The 25689-nt window shown below is 39.9% G+C and overlaps 1 protein-coding gene across 1 annotated transcript in view; it reads right to left on the reverse strand.

Annotated features, from left to right (window-relative positions):
* Nucleotides 1-25041, reverse strand: part of uacab (uveal autoantigen with coiled-coil domains and ankyrin repeats b) — a 45842-nt gene extending 20801 nt beyond the window's left edge. The window contains 2 exon segments of the mRNA XM_038701046.1: nt 520-650; nt 24833-25041. Coding sequence (XP_038556974.1) covers nt 520-650; nt 24833-24880 — 179 coding nt within the window. The 5' untranslated portion in view covers nt 24881-25041.
* Nucleotides 25042-25689: the final 648 nt, after the last annotated feature.

Here is a 25689-nt window from a genome sequence, read left to right on the forward strand (position 1 = left end):
GTGGGATTGTTTTTTTTTTTTTTAAAGGGTCATGCAGGGAGAATTGGCATTGATGTCATAAAAGGAGCTAAGAGGTAAAACTATTTTTGAGTAAGAGTGAACCAATTGTAAAGGAATTCCCATCTATAGATGATTTATCTGGGAATCTGGGTCAGGAATGCGTGGTGGGGAGACCACTACAATGTTTGGAATTTGTGATGATCAGCATTTTTAGATTTGCAAATATTCCAAACAGGCATAGTAGATGGTAACAATCAAGAGAAAACCAATATACAGTAGTGAATGTAAGCAGCACGCACATGGTTAGAGTAGATTAGAAGTAGATTATTCAATTCAATATAGATTTCTATCTGTTGAAAGTGTGTTGTAGAAATTCATGCATGAATATCAACATACTAGACATGGGTGTGTGTGTGTGTGTGTGTGTGTGTGTGTGTGTGTGTGTGTGTGTGTGTGTGTGTGTGTGTGTGTGTGTGTGTGTGTCTCTCTATATATAGGTGTGTGTCCATGTTTACTCACGCAGAGCGTCCTTCCACGTCAAGCTTGGTGGGAATGATGCCTTTCTTGCTGAGAACAGCAGCAACCTTGTCCACCTCCCCACGTTCCACCGCCTTCATCAGCCGATCATCGTACTTGTTCCAGTCTGTGTTCTGACAATGATGATAGTGACCATCAGACATACGGTATGTTTGACAGTATTTCCCAAACCAAATAGTTGAACAAATATTTTATTACATAAGTATTATTATATGTATATAAGTACATTTTTGGTTCTCTTTTTTTCAGCTGATGTTAAATGCAATAGTGACACATAATGACATGCCAAGCCAAGCCTATTCTGACACAAGAACAATGCCAATGTAAATTTTCCTTTTGTGGTACAATCATAGACTTCAGTTAACGCAGAATGTGCCAAGAATGTGCTGTAGTGCAGTTTAACTAAATCCCTCCATGAGTGATGGTCACAAAGCATGAGAACAGAGCAGTCTTAAGGCTTCTGGGAAGCACTGGGGTACTTTAAACTGGAGGTCAAAAATGAACAGAGAACACAAACACAAATCATAACTCAGATTCAAACACAAGCAGTTTGTATGCACACAGCCACAGTGAATTGAAATCATCACTTCTGACAACAACAAGTACAATATACTGTAGTTATGAAGTATTTCATGAGTCACTGAATTGATCCACCCATGATAATTGTCCCAGCTTCCCCATTTGCCTCAAGAAGAATTCCTTGACTCCATTACCACTTTGTTAAAGCACAGCTTTTCGATTTGTAGATCACAGTGTAAGAACAGAAGAACCTGTAACCACAAATACAGCTTCTGGTGACAAACTGACAATGAATACCTACAAAGTGCATAGAGGTGCATTTCAGCCAGCGGCTCATCTTGGGTGAGTGGAGCTGGTCCTTGCACCGTGCTACTGAAAAGGTTGCCAGTGTTCCGGTTTACAAAAGCAAAAACGGAGAAAGAAAAGTGTGTAAAAAAAATCCCAGTTTCTCAGTACACTCAACCAGTGAGTGCAACAAAAGTGGATGAGAAGACAAAAGGGTGACTGTCTATTCTGCAGTGGAGGTCCTCCTATGGAAAACTCAACCTCTGGAGTTTCCCCTCACTCGAGGCAGATATGTTCATTTGACAGGATTTTCTAAGCATTCCTATGTTGCTCATTGGTTCTGCCTGTAAGTTCATCACTGCACAGCAGTTTGAGTGATGGTAAAGGGAGGAGAAGGAGGAGTAAAAGGAGGAAGGAATGGAGGTGGAGAAGCATTAGGGCCAGCCCTACCAGCCCTGGGACCTGCCCTGGCCGGCAACTGCAACTCCTCCTCTGGGGGAAAAGTCAGCTCAGCCTGGCTACCTCTCGCCTCCCACAAGTGTATTCCCCTCTATTCACGCCTTTATCCTCAAATCTGTTTAACTGTCTTCTTTTGTTCTGATACTCTTCTTCTCTGGTCTGCGTTCTATCTGTAAATGCTGCAAGCTATTTATGAAGTAGTAACTGAACGGCTTCTCTCTTTGCCTCTTCTCTCCTCTATCAGTGGTCTCCAGCGTCTTCACCCCACCAAATGGCAAGTCAGTCAGGCTCAGCGGGGTAAATATGTGAGCTCTCTCAGGTTTAAAATATCACCCCCTCCCTGGTAAACAGCAGTGGTGCAGACAGCCCTGCAGACTGGTTACCTCTTTATTTTTTGACCCTCCAACCTTTCTGTAGTGACTGATAGGAAGACAGGGGCTAAGAATACATTCTGGACATACCTACATCATGAGTAATGGCTTTAGTGTCTATCACCACTGCCAGCATGAAACAAGGCCAGCCAAAAAGACCTTGCTTACATTGCCACCCCCCGACTATGCTCCCTGCTTGCCTCCATCTGAAAATATTAATGTCAGACGGGATTATGGCTTGCACATTTGAAGTGGTCTTGGCACTGACCCTCACAGGATACTACTGGGCCAAAAGCTGCTGTTAACCCATCCATCTAAAGAGGGTGGTGTGGCTCCAAAGCCCCCTGATCCTAGCAGCACGGTAGCAAGGTTAGATGTCAGCCTTTTTACAACCAGCTGTCTGAGACTGCAGCCCCACCAAAAACTACACTGCCTCTTCACTTACCCTAATAGTACTCACTTGGTAAACACATTGCAAAATCCCAATTTTCACTTTTATTAGGTAAAATATCAATATCAAAAAAAAAAAGTGCAGAGACAGCATTCCAAGGACCAGTTTAATTTACACACTGCATCAGCTCCTTGTGGCCTCGTGTTACTGTCTGCTGCCAGACTGGCGTTAACAGAGCGGTACTGATATCCACAAACATGCAAAAAGACCTCCTCCACATGACATGTCATATGAAGAAGTAGGTGTCAACTTACGAAACCTGCTCACCCTAGCATAGAGACAAAGGCGCCAAAATGGCACCTAGCCACGCAGCATACTGCACATCAGTCACGTAAATATCTCACATGGGTGTTCTGGTGTGTGTGTGTGTGTGTGTGTGTGTGTGTGTGTGTGTGTGTGTGTGTGTGTGTGTGTGTGTGTGTGTGTATTTGCTTGGGAATCTGTTAATGTACTAGTAAATGATAGGGCTGTTAGCAAGCAAGGGTTGCCACTGCAGTAGCCCCTCACTTTCAAGGAGAGCTGGTCTATATGACGCAATGAAGAATCTCAAGTATAACTTGATGTTTCTTATACTGATCTGGTGCCTTTCGAAGATATTTGGTCTAAACTGTGTGGGTGATAAGGTCTATGAGAAATGTTTTGTGGATAGGATTTCCACTTTTCTTTTAGTCAAATGATCTAAACTTGAATCATGCAACTGTACTGCAGTCTTTAAGACCAGTGAATATGACGACGATAACACATGACGATATCTAGTTTCATATCATGACATCAATATAATGTGTCCCTTCTTTACTTTCACGCGCTGGAATGGGATCCTGCTGAAATAATGACAACAAATTCACACACATGAATATGTGTTAAGTCTATTTTAAATTACTGAGCTCAACAACATTCAATCTGCTGTGTGTGGGACTAAAGAATACTGGAAAAACAAACATTTTGATATTTTAGCTTCCTTTGCAGAATATGTACATTTTGATAATACAAAAAAAAAAAAGTATTTACAGGTTTTTATTTTTATAGCTTTCCTTGCATAGAAAACAATTTACCTGTTTCTACTCCATACCAAAATTAGATGCAAAATCAACATAGATTTCATTGCAGGCCGAGCCAATCATGCTGCAGAAATAATGATTGCAGGATTCCCTTACAGGCCAGCAGTCTACAACCATGCTAACGGCTCTGTGAAGCTGTACTGTGGCAAAGTGATGCTGAGCTAAATGCTACCACCGGCATGCATGGTCAAAATTAGGGGTGGGAATCTCTAGGCACCTCATGATTCAATTAGGATTCAGAGGGCTGCGATGCGATTATAAAGCGATTATCATACATCTTTTTTCTATGTGATACCTGGATGATTACTAAGAATTTAATTTGCACATAAAAATCTAAAAGAAACGTCTCCTCCATAGCTTAAAAGGACTAACTTAGCTTGCTTCCCTAATTTACATTACTAACCACATCTCCTCCTGGTCACCACCATCTTTTCTTTAACAACCAGTTTTCCTCTGAAAACTTAAATATAATTTAAATAGTATCTGGATGTACAGCATGTGTACAGGACAGCTGTACACCAGTTTAACTTGTACCTGTTGTTCTCAACCCTGGACAAGTAACGTTAAGTAGTAATGACACACAGCTAACATTACCGTTTACTTAGTTACTACTACTAGTTACAAAGCAGCCAAAACATGTGCTGTACAAGGGAGTTGTTTGTTAGCGCTAACCGCCTTCACTTTCCTGCTGTTGGGGAAACGACAGACTTATTAACGGTCAAACTGTGACCTACACTGGACGTTAACTGCCAGACTGACAACTTACTGCTAATATCTCTAATAACTCCGCTATCTTTCACTGTCACTTTCTGCCGCTCTCTCTCTCTAATTCGCTCACCCACTCATTCGCACCCACAAGACTCCCAGGAAGACAGCCAAGCGATGACCGTTACCGTGCTCAAACAGTGTGACAGTGAAAATCAGAAGTTGTGCACTGACATTAATGTGTTCAATTTTAGTAGGGTGGTAGTAAAATGGTGTGCCTGACACAGGGGAACACTGGTTTCTGTTGTTAGGTGCACAAAACAGACTGTCTGGGCGCTGCACTTCCGCGCTTCAGTGTTCCATCAACATTATTAATTCACATTTAAATAATCGATTTTTGACATTTGTTAATCGAGTCATTTGTTTCTCCCACCCCTAGTCACAATGACAATGCTCACGTCCTGTTTAACAGGAACAGTATAATGTTTACATCAACATAATAGTTTAGTGTGTTAGCATGCTAACCGACCCATCTTGCCATCCCTAGAGAAAAGAGGTGTCATTCAGTGCAGAGTAAAGTTAAAAAAATATTGTAATATGTTCAACTTGTGCACAAATGCAGGTAACTAAGAGGCTAAGAAACAAACTGGTTCGACTAGCAACTTTTCATGATTACACTACATCCTCTGCAATGTTGATGCTGGAACAATATTCAACACCTCGTTGCATGCAACTCAAACACACATTTCTACACACACAAGTTTCCATTTAAACACAGTGACCATGGTGGCAAAACATCGCCCGACACTGGATGAGCCAGGTTAGGCCTCTACCTGTCCTCACAGATTATTCTGGGTGTCTGCTAATACTTCAGTTCGAGACTTTTGTCATCTTCAGTTCAGGTTTTCCGTCACTGTCTACAGGCTGTAACTCTTCCCAACACCTCAGTTTCCCGTCTCGCTCAGCCCTTGGCCAGACTAATGGGTCTCTAATGTCCTCACAAGTGAAATCACCAGCAAGAAATATCTTACTGGTCATTTGATAACAGACTGACGCCTAGACCAAAACATGAAGCTATATGCCAATGTGTTAAGTGATAGTTATGCCTAATGCCAAACTGCAGTCACTGACTGTGGTTTCGTGACTCACGGGAGGTGACCATAGGAGACATCTGTGAAGAGACATTATGTCATGAAATGTAAACCTTTGATATTTTATGGGTGAAGTGGATATGCATTTGAAAGTGCAAACATTTTGCATGGTAAGCAAAGAGAAAAAGACACTTTCTCATCAAAGTTGTCTGAAGGACAGGTTCTATCTTATGATACGTAATACAGAGAGTTACAGGTTACTGAATTTTGTTGTTTGTGATGCACATCAAACTGCTCTATTTGGTTTCTTAGAAGTACAAATGACAAAGCATGCTATAGCTTGCCATTTTTATGAGAGAACATGACCAAACAATAAACATGTCCACCAACTTTGTTTAGTGTGTAAGCTTTCTAACAGTTGCTATAACTACTTAAGTATAGCCAAGGCTGATTGAAATATCATTAGTTTTGCAGGTATTTGGTCATAAAACACAGCATTGGACAAAATTTAACTTGATTGTAGCGCTACTTTGTCCTGAGTGGGGCATGAATGTCTGTACCAAATTTAATGGCGATAAATCCAATAATTGTCGAGACATTTCACTAAAAATCCAAAATGTCAAGCTCATGATGACGCTAGAGGTAAAGTCAGGGGATCATTAAAGTCAGAGGATTTTAATCCTCTGGGGAAATTATAAAGTTTATGGTAATCCATCCAGTAATTGTCAAGATATTTCAGTCTGCACATTCGTGGTCGACCAAACTTCAGACTGACATTATATCCCTAAATAAATATCATGGTTGCGTTCTCAACAAATACTGGTCCAATGTTATTATGGGCCAAGTAGTATTGGAATAAAGACCAATTTACTTCAGTTATAAACACATAATAGGATGATGGCCATGCAAGGGCATCATTTAACTGTCTAAATGTTTATCTGAATAACTGCATTTACCTATGACGTACTGTCTGATTTGTGTCATAACTGTCATGAGGTAAACATACCAATACCAATGAAATGAAACTAGTTCAAACAAACTTCAAGTGAGAAAACTGACTCAGAGATGAGACATTCTGAAGATATCACTTTCCAACAGTAAGCATTCAATTTTTAGTTTTAGCTTCTAGTTTACGAACAGGCCCAAACACGACACCAATCATCTGTTCATATTTTTAACATTTATCCTCAGAGATACCTGTTTGTGACCTTAAAATAGCTGCATGCTGTGTGAATATCTCAGCGACATGTTGATTTATTGGTGCAATATACCCTGGCAGGGAAAAGCCAAAACTCTAACTGCATCAGTGTTCACCTTAAGAGCAAGCTCAAATACCAGGAACTGTGTCACAGAAATCTCTAGAAATTGTGAGTTACAGCTGTTATCCAAGAAGGGGAATTAAATTACAAACACTACTGGAACAAAGAATGGCCAGGGTGGTTATCTATTAAGAAAGAAGGGAACACAGAAAAAATAGGGGGTATCTGGTTAGTAATTGCGTGTAATAACATTTTCTAAGTCAGTCATTCCTAAAATTGTTATTGATAAATAAATGCAACTCAATCCGTCCTGCTGCCATCTTCTCACAATCAGTTGGGTTTTTCTGGGACTGCTGTTAGCAGAAGCAGTTTTACACCTCCAGCCAAACAAATACACACACCCCTCAAATCTCTGACCATAGACCTTTGCATGATGTGGTGAAATGCGCAACTGTCTGGGCATGTAGAGTGTAAATGAAACCCCTCAGGGGCAGAGACAGAAACGGTGGAGGGGGAGAGCAAGGTATAAGGTGAACAAATGCGTAAAAGAACAAGTGGAGAGGTGAGAAATACAGCATGCTTGCAGTTAAACTGTTGTTATGCAACAGGTAAATTGACGCTTCAGAGTGAAAGTCCCTCTTGGATCGGGCCAAATCCCCACTGATGGTTTAGGCCAGGCGTCCAGAGGAGAGAGGCACTCTGTTTTTGGTATGTACATGAAGCACTAGCTGCATATCTGGGTAGCTGTTAACACAGGACCACTCTTGTGGTCAATTTGTGGACTGGATACAGGAGGACAGACAGAACCGCCCTCTGGTGGTGAACAGAAAAATGACAGGTCCAAATCACCAAAGTTTATATTCTGGGACACAGAGGAAATGGTGACCAATAGTTGTCTCCAGAGTTGATTCTCTCTATGCAGGAGAATCGCTTATTTTGAAGCCAATTTATCTTATAAATAATTTTGGAAAGTTTTAATGAAACCCAGGCCAAACTCAGCGCAAACCTCTCTGCAGTTTTGTGCGCCATGACAGTCCCAGAGGTTTACAGAGCCTGGCGTGAGGACCACGCAGCCGCCCTTAGATAGGAATGATACTGAGAGGAACAGATTATCATAATATTTTTGAATGTGACATGCTGAGTGACTATGGGTGGCATACAACTTTTTCTATATTACAAAATTACAAGAACCTAAATTACAAACTAGTATGCATCATGTGATTAGTGACAAGCGTCTATAAAACTGCCTACTAAAAAATGAAAAGGGACTTTTTCATGTTCTCTTGTTTTACAATAATAACAATAACCGACAGGAAACTAATAAAAAAAATTATTCAAAAGTAAACAAATCTCTAAAAATATATAACCAATGCACTGATTGCACCAGAATACACCAAATGTGCTATGGCACACCTAGATCGTCACCAATGCAGCCAATATTTTTTGTAATCTAATAATTCATACAAGTTTGTGAAAAGTCAGTTGCACACAAAAAGTATGCACACTATGTAAATCTGCCTAGAGCAGGCTGCCCTCCAAAACTGATAACTTTGGTCTGTTTTACAGTATTTGAGTTAAGCCTGAGCCTGTTAAAAACCACAATAAAACCCATGTGGTAAACTGGATTACTAAACGTATACTGGCGAGTATCTTTAGATATCCTCACTTGTGCTGCCCATAGATCCAACATGGAGACTAGTCAGTACAGCTGCTGGGTCACACCATTTTAGATGACTTATGACCCAGAGGGCAAAGCTGTTCCTTGCCATTTCCTTTTACTTCCGACACCCGCTGCCAGGGCAGGAGATTAGCTTTCCAGTTGCCCAAACCCTGTGAACTTTGCCCTTGCAAACTCCAAAGTAAAGACTCCACAGGATCACGAAAAACAGGGAGGCCATAATATACTTTCTAAAAGACAGTTCTAGAAAGACAAAAGTGTTGTTCATGAGTTATGCCAAACTAGCTGCACTAGTTTGGATATCTGAAAATACTGATGTCTATTATTGAATCGCTCTCACGGTAATGATTTTTTTTTTTTCTTTCATCTCTGCTGGCTTTGTATCCCTAATGGATTTGGTAGATTTTACTGCACCCTTAATGGGCTTTTTAGACATTTAGCTTATTGAAGAATTGTTGCTAAAAATACTTGTTTCATCTCAGAAGAGAGAACACCTACATGCCTTCAAAGAGGGCTCTAAGGGGAACACTTGTCAAATATTCTAAAAACATGGTTAGTAAGTGAACTGCATGCTTCTGAAGTCAGAATCATTAAGATAAAAGTTATAAGATGGAATTAACTGTATGAAATTACAATGCACAAAATAAACTTGCATATTTTATGACAGGATGAATTTATTACATAAAAATCCATTTTAATAAAGCAAGTCAGTAATCTATTACTCTATGAAGAGTGTGAAATAAAGAAATAGCAGAGAAAATTTCCATCTAAACTGTAATTGATCCACCAGTTTGGTCCAGACTGAAATATCTCAATTTCAAATTGATGGATTGAGACAACATTTTATACAGACATTCATGGCGCCCAGAGGATGAAGAGCAACAACTTTGGTTATTCTAGCATCATCATCAGGTCAAAATTTTAAGGGCAATACTTATGATGAAGTACCTGCAAAACTAAAACCGTCAGGTGTACATTGTTTAGTGCTAATTATCAAAGGGTAGCATGCTGAGACTGAGCTATCATGGCTGTATACTGAAACAATTCAGAACAAAACTTCTTGTCCTCCTTGTTACTGTAAGATGCAATAAAACACATTTAAAAAGCCAACTTTATCAATACACCTGTTTAACAGCATTTTAATCTGCACTGTCCGCAGTCTCTCAGTTTTACCAAGTACACTTCGACATGCAGCCTGGAGGAGCCGGGGATTGAACTGCTGACCTTCCGATTAACGGGCAACCCGCTCTACCTCCTGAGCAACAGCCGCCCTCAGCTCAACTTAGCTGCTAACTGAGACAAACCAGCCCCTCCTCCTCCTAATCCTGTTCTGTAGTTAAAGACAACCAGGTTGACCCAAGAACTGTATAGCTAATATGCACAATTTAATATTTGTTTATTTATTGCAACTCATTGTCTATTGAACAATGTTACATTGCAGAATTTCCTCATATCGTGTAGGCCTACTATGAAGGCACCGGTTCTGCAGCTTTTGTGTGAAGTTAAAGTAGCCTATCCTTTCCTGTAAAATGTCAGCAGCTTAGCTGACACACTTTAATAGCCATCATTGAAATAACAATGTCCCAAAGCAGAGGAATTAAAAACAAGCGGGGATATGGACTTTGGCTGTAGATGCCTGCTGATATATGGCTGATATTATTCCAGCTGGTGTGATGAAGTGGAAATAAAAGAGAGCAGAAACAGGGCAGACAGACAGCCGTGGGGCTATAAAATGATTTCTAATCAGCCAGTAAGGAACGATTTAGGTCACTAATGCAGAAACACTACAGTAAATCAACAAGGTAGTAATTTTCTTTAAGAACAAAACACCATTAAAATTTGCATTTTCAGTGCCATGAGAAACAATAAGGGAATACACACCAGGGTGGAAGACAAACAGGAAAATAGACAGAATAATTGGAGTGTCTACCACCCATGTTTGTACGCATGACAGTGGTACTTTAATGTCATGTATCTGAAGGGAATATTTTATTGAAATCTGTTGTTTTACTCTCACCTCAAGGCAATGATGAGGCAATAATAGGGAAAACACCACAGGAGTCTTTTGTCTTACATGCCCGTATTAGGTTAAGTCAGGAAGTCTTCGGGCATGCTGGTACTTGAACACAAATACTAGTGATGATGCTTGCATGTCCAGCAAAACAAGTCATCACACACACACAGGCAAGAATGTGACTGAAGGAATGGTCAAATTGACTAGGCTAAGCAAAAAAACATGTCCATAATATAATTCTCATTTGCTATCTGGTAACAAATCACTTTCATTAGAGGTTACAACACAATAAGGTATGCAACCAGTTATGCAATACACTGCACTTTAAGAAACCTCAGTAAATAGATTCATACAAATCACATCTGCCAACTGTTATAAGTTATTATCTGTGTTTATATAAAAGTAAATACCTCTGATAAGCAAACTAAAATGAAACACATTTATGTATTACGAATAAAAAATAATTAAAGTGTAGAAAATGACATTTGAACTGCTGTAGAGAATCTAGGAAAGCAATCAAATTCCTGAACATGTGACTCCCAGGGAGTAAGATAAAGATCAGGTAGATACAGAGCAGGTAGTAACTTGCCAAATCCTCCACCTATTCTTTACTATGACCAAGTTCTGAGTAAGCAGGTCTTCCTGGAAAAGTCTCCTTCCACATCTGAAAATGCCTTTAATATATGTGGACCTTGAGAAGAAGCAGCAGACTGACGGCACATCGCCCTCTTTCTAATCAGCAACAAGAACATCACAGTCAACTTTCAACAAAACTCACTAAACAGAGCCAAGGCAGCCATGATAAAGAGATCGACTTTCCACATTTTTAAAAATGCAACACAACATACATACATGAAAATGAAGTCGACACGCAGTAAATAACATCGTTTTGCTTCTTTTTTGCTTTCCTTTTCACATCCTGCAGTAGCAGTCAGGTCAAAAGAAAACATTCATTCAAACACAACTCTTACCAGACAACTTAGGCCTATAAAGTTAGAAGACATAGTGTGTATATGATAACAAGAGCGGGTCTTATATTTGTTCTTCCTTACTTTGACTGACTCGACGGCAGATAACGGTAAAGCGTCGTTGTTAAGCAGACTTCCTTTAAACATTGAACATTAATAATTCATAAATTATTACACTACTTGCAAACTTAAATGAGACACCTTAACCTAATAGGACATTTTTTCAAGTGATTGTTAACAATGAGTGATTTGTCTAGTAGCCCAGTAATAACCTTTAGCCTGTAGACTCCACTGAAGCCAGCGGTGGTGTTGAAAACAAAGGCACTAATTGGCTCCCCGACTTTCTTTTTCACGCTGCCTTTGGTATTGTGACTAGGGCTGCAGCTAATGATGATTTTAGTACTCAAAGCTTCTATAGATTATTTCATCGATTCACAATTTAAGAAGTACTTTTGATTGGCGGTGGCGGTGTGGCTCCCCACTCCGGTAATGAGATCAGCTGTGTATGTTGATAGATGATAGATATTTATTAGTCCTTTTGGAAATTCATAGTGTGTCATACAGCAAACATCTGACCAACATCATCAACAGACCAACAACCAGACAACTGCTTAACCAACACAAACATCACCTGAGTGCTATACAAGTTATACTAAGGTGCAGCTCCCAGTTAACCCATGACTGTGACGTCACGACCCAATTTCACGGCCCAACCGGGAGAACAACAAACACACGTGTGTTTTCAGCTGAGGATTGTGGCTTACTTTGGCTAGCCTTCAACTCAACAATCAATCATGACTTCAGTTAAATGCTAAAGTTACTGTTACTTTGTCTTTGGTCGCTGGCAGAACACCGGGTGCCTTCTGATCAGGTGCCATCATGCTGTTGCCGAGGCGACATAAGTTTCATTTTACGGTGGACGGACTGTAACATTACAGAGTGGTTGTTTTCTTTTAGCTTGACAATCCCATTATTTCAAGCTAAAAGAAAGCTAAATCCCATTTGTACACTTTCGTCGTCAGCCCCGCTATTTTCTCTCTCTTCCTCCACTTTCCAAAACAGCGCCATCTTAATTACGTCGTGTTCACACAGGTAAGTGCGATGTGCGACAGTACTGTCTGTGCGAAACAGTGTGCTAGAGTTAGATGGATTAAATGAAGCCTCGATGCAAAGAATTTGCGTCAATGCATTTTACTAATCAAATTAAAATCGATGAATCGTTTCAGCCCCAATTGTGATTTTTGCAAAAACGTATCAAGTTTACCAAAAGTGTTACTGACTTAAAGTTTCTGACAAGGCAGACATTCTCTAATCTGCAGAAAGACAAACATAAAAAACACATACAGAACAGCTTGACAAGGCTTAGTCTGAGCCATTTCACAGCAGTATGTCCTCTATCAGCAGAATCTTTGCGCTCCTGTTGCTCAGCATGCATGACTGTACGTATGTGTGCATGCGCGTGTGTGGGGTGGTGGGGGTCTGATGTCAGATGCAGCCCACCCAAAGTCAGTCAATAAGCTCAGTCCTCTCTCACATGCTAACCTCCCCCAACACTGATAATCACTCCATCACTAATCCAACACACACACACACACCATTCATATTACACACAGTCTGCAAACTGCATGGTTCCCCTAACTCAGCGGTTCCCAAACTTTTTAGGCAACGCACCCCCTTCTACATCTTGACCGGGTTGCGGCACCCCCAAACCCTCTCTCTAGGTTTTTACTTATTTATCCATTTATTTATTTGCGCAATGCATATTTGTTGTGAATAATAGCCTATCAACACAATGCAGAGAAAGCAGTCGATATTACTGAAGGTGATGATGATCTGTTTCTGGGATGACAAGCAGTGCAGTGTCCCTGTTACACCAGTGAACATGCCCAAAGTCACAGCTACGGGGTTTCACTCCGTGAGACTCTTGAAAATAACGGCTTTTAAATCAGTCGCTCTCCCCTTACCCACTCTCTGCGCTTAAACACAGCATGCATCTGTCTTCTTTTCACTACAACTCTACATCTCGTTGTAACATTAGATATTTATTACTTTAAAAGTAACAGTGGCAGTAAAACCTTTGTCATACTGTGATGGTTAAACTTTGCAATCAATCCACAGTTCACCTGCGTGCCGAACTGTGCGGAGGGAGGTATTTTGGGAAAGAAAGAAGTGAGTAGCCATTCCCTTTGAGCCAACTATTAATAACGATTTTAATTTGAAATTTAATTTACAAAGGTAAATTTTTCAATTCAGGGTTATATTTCATGAAAAATTCCACAAAAACAATAATTGTTGTAGTTGTTTCACTACTACGTCACCATTACATTTTTACTGCCGCGCACCCCCTAGAGGCAGCTCCACACTTCACACGACAAAAACAAGATACCAACAAAGACACACACAAACAGAGTGAGCTCTCTGCCCCATGCAGGCGATCACTTCTGCACCATGGGAACAAAGACGGGTAACACTGCTGAAATGACCTCATGGCTGCCTCTATGGAGCCAGACATTAATCCTAAAAACACAGACGGTCACGCTACACACCCTACAGCCAACACAACGTCCAGCCTAAAACAAACTTCTGCTGATCCTGTCTGAGAGTTTGCCTCCTACAGTGAATATATCTATAATATGTCTATGTGACAAATGCAGTAAGATCTGCTCTAGAAATAAGGGAATATTTTTTTATTTTTCAGAAAATAAATAAAAATCAAATAGAGACATTATGGGGATCTCAGCTGGTCCTTTGACCAAAGATGATATGAACTACTAGGCCACTGAGGGGTCATGAAATTAGATATACTTCATGGTCCCATAATGACTTTGCTGAGCCCAGAGTTTTCCAAAGAGCCACCATCTGGCAACAATTTCCACTTTTATCATGAAACAATACAAACATACTATAACAAGCTGATTGCCATGATATTAAACCTCTATTTGTACTTCTGCATTACAGGGGGTGACATTTGCAAGCCAGTAGCTTCTCTTTATGTCAAGTGTTTGGTTTACTGATTGTGATGAAGTGACTGCTGCTGTTTCAGTCAGCACATTTCATGAACTTATCTGAAAGCAGATTAAAACGCTCTATATGAAAGTTAAATAAATTGGTATACATCTCATATAACTGGTATAAAAGGACAACATCACTGGATAAATGATCCTGGGTAATGCCATTTCAGAAATGAAATCTTTAGCTATGTGTCATGAATTGCACAGTTCATTGATGTGGATGAAAAAGAAAGTGCTTTTCAATGACAAAATTGGGTACTGTGAGATCCCTTGTATTGACAGCAGTTTTTGCTCCATTGTATAGCATGAACATCTTCCTGACAGGGCAGAAAGCAGATGAGTAATTTAGTCTGACAGGCGTTTGTTTTCAGAAGAAGATTTCAACGGCATTGTAGTCTGACCTATGATTAACTAAAATTAAACATTCAGTCTATACCAACTCAAACCCAAGAGGCAAAAAACCCCGCATACTTTGACAATGACGTAGGGAGGGAGGAAAATCGGATTTTTAAAATCCCAAACCTTCTCCCCCCACCAGCAAAGGGGCAAGGACGCCTGCTGGGCGTTTCCAAGTTGGAGCGTAATCCTGCTGAAGGAGAGGTTTCTGCTTGATAAAATTCAGTAGGTGCTCAAGGCCATAACGGCTGCTCATCGGCTTGAGATAGATTCCTCAGGGGCTTAGGAGGCAGCAAAACATACAAGTTCCCACACCAGGGTGATGTTTATTATTATAAAATCAACAAACTTCTCATCTTTCTTTCTGTAACACTGCAGTTTTGAAAATAGTGATTCTGCTTCAGCAGACATTTTGTTCAGATGCTAGTTCTCCGTTTATATGAAAACAGTCTTAAATGTAGCACAGATATGGTTACCATTAGATAAGTGACAGACATGTTACATCATCCAGGTTTAAAATCAAGTAAATGTTCAATTTAAAAACATCTTACAAAGATGAGTTTTCTGTACCTGAATCTCTGTCTCACATCTACTGTACTTGCTGATAGAATATACTGTATATTCTTTACTGCACTGCTATATTGCTATAAACTGCTATTTACAGGAAAAAGCCACATACACTTACTGCTGCAGAGGAGTAGACTATTACAGACCTCTCCAAGCTGTGGCAGTGGCCCACACATTTAAAAAGTTTCATGACCGTTTCAGTTCTGATGACCCATAAAAACTGTGGTAATGTGAGTTAGGTATCAGATTTGTTGAGACACACACCTGTGTGGATGAAATTAAGTTCTTGCTGTGGTCTGATTACACCATTTTACAAAAATGTGACACAGTAATGGCTCAAACTATGTACATACTAGTAGCATTTAAAATTGTAAAATCACTTTGTAAAACTCAGTGTTGTACACAGAAGCACAGGAGATCTAAACTTCAGAAAGAAAAAGGCAAAGAAAAAGCAAATGAATTCCAAATTTGTTGAGCTCATCTGATAAATATTTAAGCAATTCCATTATCTTGACACTAATATAAAGACACACCTAAAACAACAGATAGTGATCACTTCCAGAGGTTTGGAGCCATCATGCCCGAGCCTCCTTTTGTTAAAAACAACACTGGAAAGACAGCTGTTTCGACTTCCCAACAATACAGTCTTCCATCTAGCTCCTCTACCTTACTGTGCCATCATCACCTCCTCCCATCTATTTTGTAAAATAACACCACTTCAAGGGTGAGGTAGGAGGCTCTTACATTTCACCCTTAAGGCTCATGCCCGCTCAGTGAAAAGACAAGGGGTGCGCAAGTCTCAGTCCTTGCTTGAACCTGAAAGATTGTATATAAGAAGTTGACATAGTCACCGTGACGTCACGCATTAGTTTGCGGACTACCTTTTTGAAGCCTTGGGTTTGGAATTTTAGAGGGTGGCTCTAGCTAGCATTTAGGTGTGTACTCACTAATTGAATCTGCCTCCTTTTCTTCCAGATCCCTTTTCCACACTCTCAAAGACCTAACGTACCTCGGTTGCAAACACATCAGCGTGCCCCACCTCTTTCTGTCTCTCTCTCCATGTATGTCTGCTCCGTTTATTTTCTCCATCAGTGGTGGGCAACGTTATATAAAGCCACAGAAAAAACAGAACTGTATATTCTTTACTGCATTCTCCATCTTAAGTATCACTCACTTATTGAATTCACCTCCTTCAGTTCTCTTCCCACTCACAGACCTAAGGTACCTCTGCTGCAAACACGCCAGTGTGCCCTTCTTCTTCTGCTGTTTTTCCATTACCAGAACAAGCTCAACTCGCCTCTACTCTACTCGGTTTGGCTGTCCTCTGTTTTCCACTGCAGATAGTACCCGGAGATAGTACCCTTCAGTGTAGCCGGTCGTCATAGTGACACCACACACAACTGCCGCAATGTAATGTTCAATGCGACACACACACACACACACACACACACACACCTACCTGTCTCTTGATTGAAGTTAAAACGTTTCAACATACTTCACATAAGAATGTGAAGACAGATAAGACGAGGTGATAACTAAAACAAGTACCTGGTAGCAGGTACAAGTACAACTTTTACACAATGGAAAACCAAAAAAAGGGGAGTCGAGTCGAGCTGGTACTGTGCAGTGGAAAAGGGGCTTTTTTATGGTGATTCTGAGCTGCGTGTTGAGGAGGCGAGTTGATGATGTATCAAAAGAAAACCAACGTGGTAGCTAACGAGTAACATCTGACTGGTGTGTTCACTGTTGCTTTACCTGGTCCGCTCTCGTAAAATATCCACAGTGTTGCGACTTGTAACGTAATCACTGTGTTTCTCTGATAAATGCTACAGTGTGTCCACTAATCTGGGCGGCCCGCCGAAGTAAAGTGTATGTGTGGGAAACAGTGAATGAACCGTATTTTTCTTTTTACAAGCCAGGTCTTTAACAGTGTCGACCAGCACTGTGTCTCCCTCCATCTTGTTAGAGACTTTGTGATTAGACGGCTGCGTGCAGATGCAGAGGGAGGGGCGGGGCTGCACGGTGAGGGAGAGAGAGGAGCAAACGCAGGCAGGACTTTACGGAAACATTAACTCAGCATCAAACTACATCGGTATAAACGGTTTTGTCTAATTTCATATCTCTTTTGAAATTATATCGGTATACCTTATATACCGCCCAGCCCAATCTCAAATATTGTTCACAAATCTGTGTTAGTGAGCAATTCTCCTTTGCCGAGATAATCCATCCACCTCACAGGTGTGGCATATCAAGATTTTTATTCCCTACTGCTGTTATTATGGATCAAGTTAAAATCAGAGAGAGCCGGAAAATCTGTCCGTTAGCAAGAAACCCTTTTTACATCATTTAATGTCATTTCCATTCAGTCACGTGAGGCTGATAATTGAGATTTGGGTTTGATATGAGTTACCCTTTATATTTTGCCTAAATCATTTCCAAAACCATATCCAAAACCGATGCAAACAATTAATAAATAATATAAACACTGAGCAGGACACAGTAGGCAGTATTAATACAGAATGCAGGTTGCTATTCATGTGCAGGTGTTTGTTTAACAGGTGACAGCTACAGAGAGAAAACATGCTGTTCGGGCACCAATAACTGTGCGCCTTTTTTAGTATTATCAAAGTGCACATGTGCACACACAAACTCCATCAAAAGTCTACAGCTGTTAAAGCCGACTAACAGCTGAGCCAGCTGTGAACACTTCACATGATTCTTTTGAGGAAAGGATTTCTCATTTCTACAAAAACATATTTCCTCGTTTCTTCTCCCTTTGCATGGTTTCCTATGGATGGACTAAGATGCAAGCAAAAGCAAGTGAGGGAAACATGGATGCAATTGTGAGACTTGTATCCAAGGTGTGATCAGGAGCACAAAGAAGCAGGAAAATATGCAGACATACAGCAGTACAAATGAAAGAGAGTTCTGAATCATGAGTCCTGAAACTATACAAGTGGATGTTAAAAGCCTTGAGAGGTCATGATGCAACTTATCAAGGCAGAGAGAATGACAAGTCTGACGTAAATCTTTTGATATTAGTGTGAGTGCCTCATATCCCCTGGGCAGCAAAATTAATTTTTGATCCAGGTTTAATAAACAGCTCTGCTGCCATTAAAGCTGTGAGTCACATATACTGCTTAAAGCTGTAATATAATTAACGGTCGAGCACATGGCTGTCTATATTGGAGAGGCTGCAAATACCTGAATGGATGCTTACCCCTTTCATTACATTTTGCTGTGTCTTTGCCTGAGGGAAGCCTCTCAATAGGTAAGTGTTCAACCTGTCACCCAATGAAGCCCTTCAAAACCAAACGACTTATGCCAGGTGAACGCAGAATACAAAACAATTGACTATGTGAGATAAAAAGCATTTTGGTAAAATACACTGACACAGTATAAAACACAAAGGCAATTTACCTCCTTTAACTTATCTTAACAGCAAACTAAACACACCAAACTAACTGTCCTTCACCAGGATGATCTCGTTTCAGATATCGATAGATGAGAGATATATATATACTTTATTTATCCCAAGGGAAATTCAATCCCTCCCTGTTGAAGAATTTCAGAGGCAGTGTTTACAATAATGCTAATCCTTCCTGGAGGTATGCAACAAAAGAAATGAACAATAAAATCTCATGTTACGGAAATAATGACTCGTGATTATTTTCCCACAACAGCTACTGACGGTGAACAAATGAAAGGAAAAACCTGAAGCAAAGAGTGAGAAACATATCAAATGCAGATGCTTCCGTGCAGCTGGGCTTTGGTCACTTTGATAATGATGTGTATAAAATGTTGTTTCACACCTATGAAAGATTTTGGACCAACATATAAGATAATGCTCTCCACCACCATATACTTAAGACCAAATGATTTACAAAAGTATGACAACTGACTCCATACTAAGCCATTTCTTGTTGGTTTTCCCTTTAATGCACACTCATAATGTAAAGGTTGAAATATGAGTAAGCTGGAACCATGGAAACAGCATCCTTTCATTATAAAGTTACTGTGACTATGCTCAGATACAAAGCAAGCCATAATCGCTGTAAAATAGGTGGATTATTAGTTGCATTACTCAGTGGAATTTTTGATGTAATCACCTAAATCCAATTCTTTCACTCTGTTTTAGTGCTTCCATTTTAGTGAAATTTAAGCAAGGCAGCACTCTATCTCTAACATAAAGCATTTACTGGAGCATAATATATTAATGAACCTAACTGTAGATATAATTCCCCAAAATCAGAATCTTGTAAACAGTCAAAATGCAGCTTGTACATGGCACCATAGAGTATAATATTTTGCTTTATTTTACCAACAAGAACCACAAAGTACCATTTAATTTATGACAAATTACTGTTCATAGCAGCCTAAATATGAGGACAAATAAGCCAGATTGGGTGTTTTTATTGAGTGTGATTTCAGTTCGTAGGATTTGCAGCAAACTGAAATCACACTGCTGCACAAGCCAAAGATATCCTGGTGGTGAGACTCAGACCTCACTTAATCTTCCATTGTTCTGCCAAACACTCTTTCTGTGCTTCAAGCAGCACTTTGAAGGGTTTCTTGCATTTGGTGTGAAACACTCTCTACAACATTAAAGCTACCATACAAACATCAGCTTAGAGCAAAGTTTTTCTCCAATATTTGCACAAAGACAGCCACGTCACCACAACATAGCATCATGATAGAAAGATCAGGGATAACTAACACTGTTAGGTGATGTGGAGAGGCCTCTTCACCCATCAAGAAGCACAAAAAGAAATTATTTTTATCAGAACAATGCCTTTCTCTGACTGTGAATGCGTTTGAAAATGTAGTCAGTGATCAGACATCTTTGTCAATAGCTGGAATAAATTTGTCTTTTTGTATCACAGGGAGTGCTGCACACATTCCAACATGTCTTTGATGGGATGGTTAACCCAAAAGGCGGCGAACCATATTGGGTGTGGCACTGAATGACTTTCATTTGAGCACACTTTACTTGTAATCACACCCACACACAGACAGACATGCACACACATGTTACTCACAATTGTAGTGAGTAACCCACTGCCCTCCCTCAGAGCCCCAACCATAACCGTTTCCATCACATTCCCAACATTTATACCAAGACTACACAAGCACCAACATTACTCAAATGTATTGTTGGATGATCACAGCTATAACAAATTGTGTTGTACGTTGGCTGATAGGGGAAAGGCAATATAGATTTGAAACATAACAATATGGAGCTGATCAATTAATCAAAAACATTTTTTTTCAGTGAAAATGAAATGCAAATATGACCATTCCCAGTAAAATCATGATTAATATCACAATTTTTGTCAAAATAATCGCAATATGATTTTTTCTGGGGGATAATCCAACAACTAATAAGACAAAAGAAATCTAGCGACTTCATCACACAAATATGTCTGACCATCTTGCTCATTGATTTGCAACATTACCCACATCCAGTTCAGTGTGCAATATTTCTGAATATCTATCGACAGAAATGCAATATAGGATCCATAACTATGTTTTCAGTGGTGTATAAAGACCTTACAAACCATTATGCATTTATTAAGTTAGAATGAGCCATTTATATCTACATACACCGCGGGGCCCCGCTTCCATGGACGTCGCCATGTTGCATCATCATGTTTCTACAGTAGCTGAAAACGGACAAACAGCACTACAGAGCGTGTTTCGTCACTACTTTGTCCTTGTTCTACTTCTGGTAGAATTCAGGCTGTGCACTAGATGCGTACCGTGCCGGAGTCCAGCCTAACCATGCCCGCTTGAAGAGGAGAGTGTGAATGCATGTGCAAAACCCAAAGAAAACTCGTAAAAATGTTGTTTCATATTCAATATACTGTAGTTTCTCCAGCAGAGTGTGTTGTTAACAATGCTTTGCAGCTTATGAGAAGATAATCCATCACTGCTAAACCGACAATAGTTCAAAGTGTGTTATCCTGAACATCCACTGGGCACTGCTGGGTCACGGATGCCAGAGCCAATCACAACCAGTCTTTCCAATCTGCCTCAGAAAGACCTCATTTCATGTAGGCTGCAGAATAGATGAGTCCCAAGTACAATGTCTGAGATAATAGTGTGAATCAGCTCACCTGTCCGACAAAGTGGTATTAGTGCATTTTGGCCATCCACACAAAACACAGCGGAGCTCCCCAACTGACACGACAGATGATCACTGTGACAACAAGTTGTGACTGCGCGAGTCAGCTCAGACTAATCTCAAATCTAACCAGGAAACCCAGTTTATTTTATTTTCATCCCTAAGCTGTTCAGTCTCCTCCTGTCTCTGCAGATACAGCTCAGACAAACCATCAGGTTTTGCTGAGGCTGAAACATTTTCCACAAATCTGGGTTTGTGGTCTACTAAGGTGTTTGGAGAATGTAAGTCTGACCAGTTCAGCCATTTTCTCTTTATCTTGCTGAGGAAAATTCTTATCTAGATATTTTCCTTTGCTTTTTTTATGCTTATCATAGGCCAACGACAGAATAATTATATTTTTTTGAATTTCTTGCTAAAACCTTTGACAAAATGTGTCAAAAACTAATAATGGTTAAACATGAAAGCTTAAGGAATATTCTAGGCCTAATGCTCGGCGATTAATCAATAACTCCATTAATCAAGCAACAATTAATCAGCAACTATTTTATAAAGTGATTTAAGGGAAGACATTTTTTTAATTTCTCCAGGTTCCAAAATATCTCTTTGTTTGTTGGACAAAACAAAACACTTGAAGATGTCACTTTGGTCTGTTCGGCCATTTTAACTATTTTTACATCAAACAATTAATTGACTTCACAAGAAAATAATCAACAGATTAATCAATAATTTAAAAAAATCATTAGTTATTGGGAGTGTATGACAATTATACATGACAATGCTAGTCACGAGAAGCTTTGCAATTAATCACTCTTAACAGAAAAATTGTGAGAGATTACCATAAACTCAACCCAAACTAAAGACCTTACCCTGCCTTTAATCTACAGCTGGTTTTGAGGGAGTGCCTTGGCATTTTATATCCTGGTCACAAAGTTTTCGGTTTTCTTTTCCAGCTACCTTAAATAGTTTGGAATGCTAACAGGTAGCATTCCCAGGCTGAAATAAGTTCTTGCCAATACCTGATAGGCAAACCTGATTGTAGAACAATGGCAGAAAACAATGCAATTCAACAAGTATCACTGCAAGACAATGTCAAGTGGAGTGTGAAAAGGAAGCGTATGGCTTGTGTCTGGAAATTCAGTTTAGCAAAAGAGTAAATCCATAAATTCTTACTTTAGATAAGTTAAATAATAAATTTAGACTGTGCAGGGACTGGAAGAAGATACATTGTCCTCAAATGATCTGTTTTCTCTGGCCAGTTACTGTTGTTTGCATATTAAAAGCAAGTGTCCTTTGAATTCCCCCTTGCCTCACCTACTGGGAAAAAAGTATTTTTCTTAATTATTAGTCACCCCTCCAGGAAAGAGTGAGTCAGTTCAGCTCCCAGGCATTGTGAACCAATGAGGGAAGAACGCTTCCGAAACATTTGCAGTAAGACTCACTGCTGTCAATGTAATGCCATGTTGACTGATTTTCTTAATTTATGTTCCATGAACATCAAAAGATTTCAGGACGTAGCTGGAACAGGTAGTGATGATCCTATGATACTATGCCTTTGTCTTTAGCAAGACACGCATCAGAACTGTCTTTAAAAACATTTAAATCGACACAGACCTATAGTGATGGCTGTAAGGGCACCGCTATCTATCTGTTTTTCCTTTGGTATTTGTCTGCAAAGAGGAATGCAATTGGAATGTTATAAAATCATCATTGAGACCTCTATGTCTTGTGGGTTTCCTAGGTGCAAAAAAATGCCTGCTTGAATTTGAAAATGGGTGTCTCTGCTTCCGGCTGAAGGAGTGAGACAACTATCAATGAGGATACAATACCATTTCATTCCTGAAAGGCCCCCCCCCCCCTCCCTCCCGTTAAAATGGGGCAGATAGTTTACCACACACAGCTCCTCTGGCTTTGTGCCTTTCTCATGGTAATTGCTGGGAGCTGAAAACAGAGTGCGGTGCCAAACACCCACTGCACGTTGAACTGGGCAGAATTGTAATGACTGTCCATTAAGCTCAGAGGGCCATTGCTAGATTGTGAAGAATTAATTCAACATTAAGGCCTATGATGGACTTAACATAGCAGAAAAGCATAGACCTGATGAATTCATATACTGTATGTCTAATTATACTGTGTTATTCATTCAATACTCTTGGCTGCAACACAACCTGTGAACAAAGTCACTGTAACATTCCTGGAGGTCCATGGTGCCACGGAGCCTCTGCGACAAAGTGCAAAAAAGATTTTAATATAATATTTTAATACAAGCATCCTATATCTTATTGCAGGATTATTCCATTTCTATTATGTAAGGATATACACTTAGTTGCCAGTTTATCAAGAACACCGAGCTAAAACCAGTGAAGCTTAACAACAATCCTGCAAAATATGACCTCTATGTAGGTTATAATGTTTTTGCTGAAAGGAGACCTGTTGATTCAACTTTACGGTCATTTTTGAGGCTGCAGTTTACATTTTACAAGCAAAACAAATAATTCCAGAAAATAGTTTGATGAATACTCCATGAAAATAATCCTTTATTGCAGCCCTAGTTTGTGGTGATGTGGTGTTATACGGAGAAAAGCTTCATTTAATCTGCCCTTATTGATATAAATGGGGTGGACAAAATATTTGAAACACCCCTCAGTACAACATATTATTCAACAGCACCACAAACTACATCCATAAAATGATAATAAAGTTGATTAAACACCTTTTCTAAAGATGTTTACATTACATAACCACTTACTGTCTTATTAGACTGTATTAGTTGTACCTAATAAACGAGTAAGTTGGGCTAAGCCTTCATCCTACCAAACATCTTATATCTGTTGGTGAGATGATGCTTCAAAAAAAGTCACAGTTTGAAAACCCAGATTCTTGGGGTCGTGAGGTTGTATTTCCAGTCACACAAGAGACCATGGCAGTCCCCGGTAATAACAACCAGGACGCATTTTGGTGCACAGATTCACGGAGATTTCTTTCTGACCTTTGTGAACAACAACAACACAGTCAGCTGCCATAGATTTAGGCCAGAACAATAAAAAAGTGAACCTGACTGCACGCAGTATAACAATCGGCCACATCCACCCCTCGAGCAAAGGTGCAGGTGCTTAAACTTGCTGGCGGTGTATTTTCCAACCACACAACAGCCGCCGTGGGAACATGACCGAGGTTAACGTGGTTGTTGAGGACAGGTCAGGGATACAAACAATAACCCCCCGCTCTTAAAACACAACGTCTACCATAAGGTGGTGGAGGTCGATTAACACAAAGCTAATTCAATGGTAAGAGACAAAGAATCTTAGCAAAACTTAGTCAATAGAGGAAAAAACAACTTACTGTGATTGTAACTTCGTGCTTTTTCAACCGATACTTGAGGCTCTTCATCTTGTATCATGTGTTGGATTCTGGATTCTGGTGTTAAAAGCTTCCGTTGGTGAGTAAGTTCATAGATAGTACAATAAACTTTCCAGAAAGTTCAGACGAAGTCAGTTTTATCTGTCTCCTTCTCCTTAGACAGCGAGTTTCACCTGACGCCTAACCGCAAACTATGCTCGCACTTTGATTGACAAGGGGTGGAACCAATCAAATTGAACCATGCGTGGTCCTGTTTACTTTTGATCCAATCGGCGACGTCTGAAGGCGGGACTTCCTTGCAAAGTGCAGTTTTAGACATCCTTGGATGGCGCTGGTGAAACCTGGCATGACGTCAGACTTACCTGAAGCCGAAACACCTGTAGAGAGTGCTTATGAATGTATAAGCAAGCTGGAATAAAAACTCTCCTTATCTGTTATTTACAGTAACTTATTTTAATAACTACACAAACTGTCTGTTGCCTAGTTAGCTGTCTGTTAGGTGTCAGGGAACACCTATCTTAACCTTACACTTAATAACACTTTCTAGGCCAGCCCAAATTTCAGGCGGAATATTCCTACCTTTAACGCCACCATTTAGATCTATCTGATGGCTGTTGTTATTACTTTACACACAAAACGTATAAACTCATAAAACATGGTGTGATTTACTGCAAACCGGGCAAGACCATATAAAAGAGTTAGACCTATCACTACTTTGACCACATTCTGCAAGTAGTACTAGGCTAGTAGTAGTTTTTATGTGTTTGCACATATAAGTGCCCAGACCACACAGACTAATAAGTCACCAAAAACAGAGTTGCAGGGACAAAACTACATTG

The sequence above is a fragment of the Micropterus salmoides genome, unplaced genomic scaffold (genome assembly GCF_014851395.1).
Source record: "Micropterus salmoides isolate LMB-PRFRI ecotype aquatic unplaced genomic scaffold, ASM1485139v1 Ms_hic_scaffold_6, whole genome shotgun sequence".
NCBI lineage: Eukaryota > Metazoa > Chordata > Actinopteri > Centrarchiformes > Centrarchidae > Micropterus > Micropterus salmoides.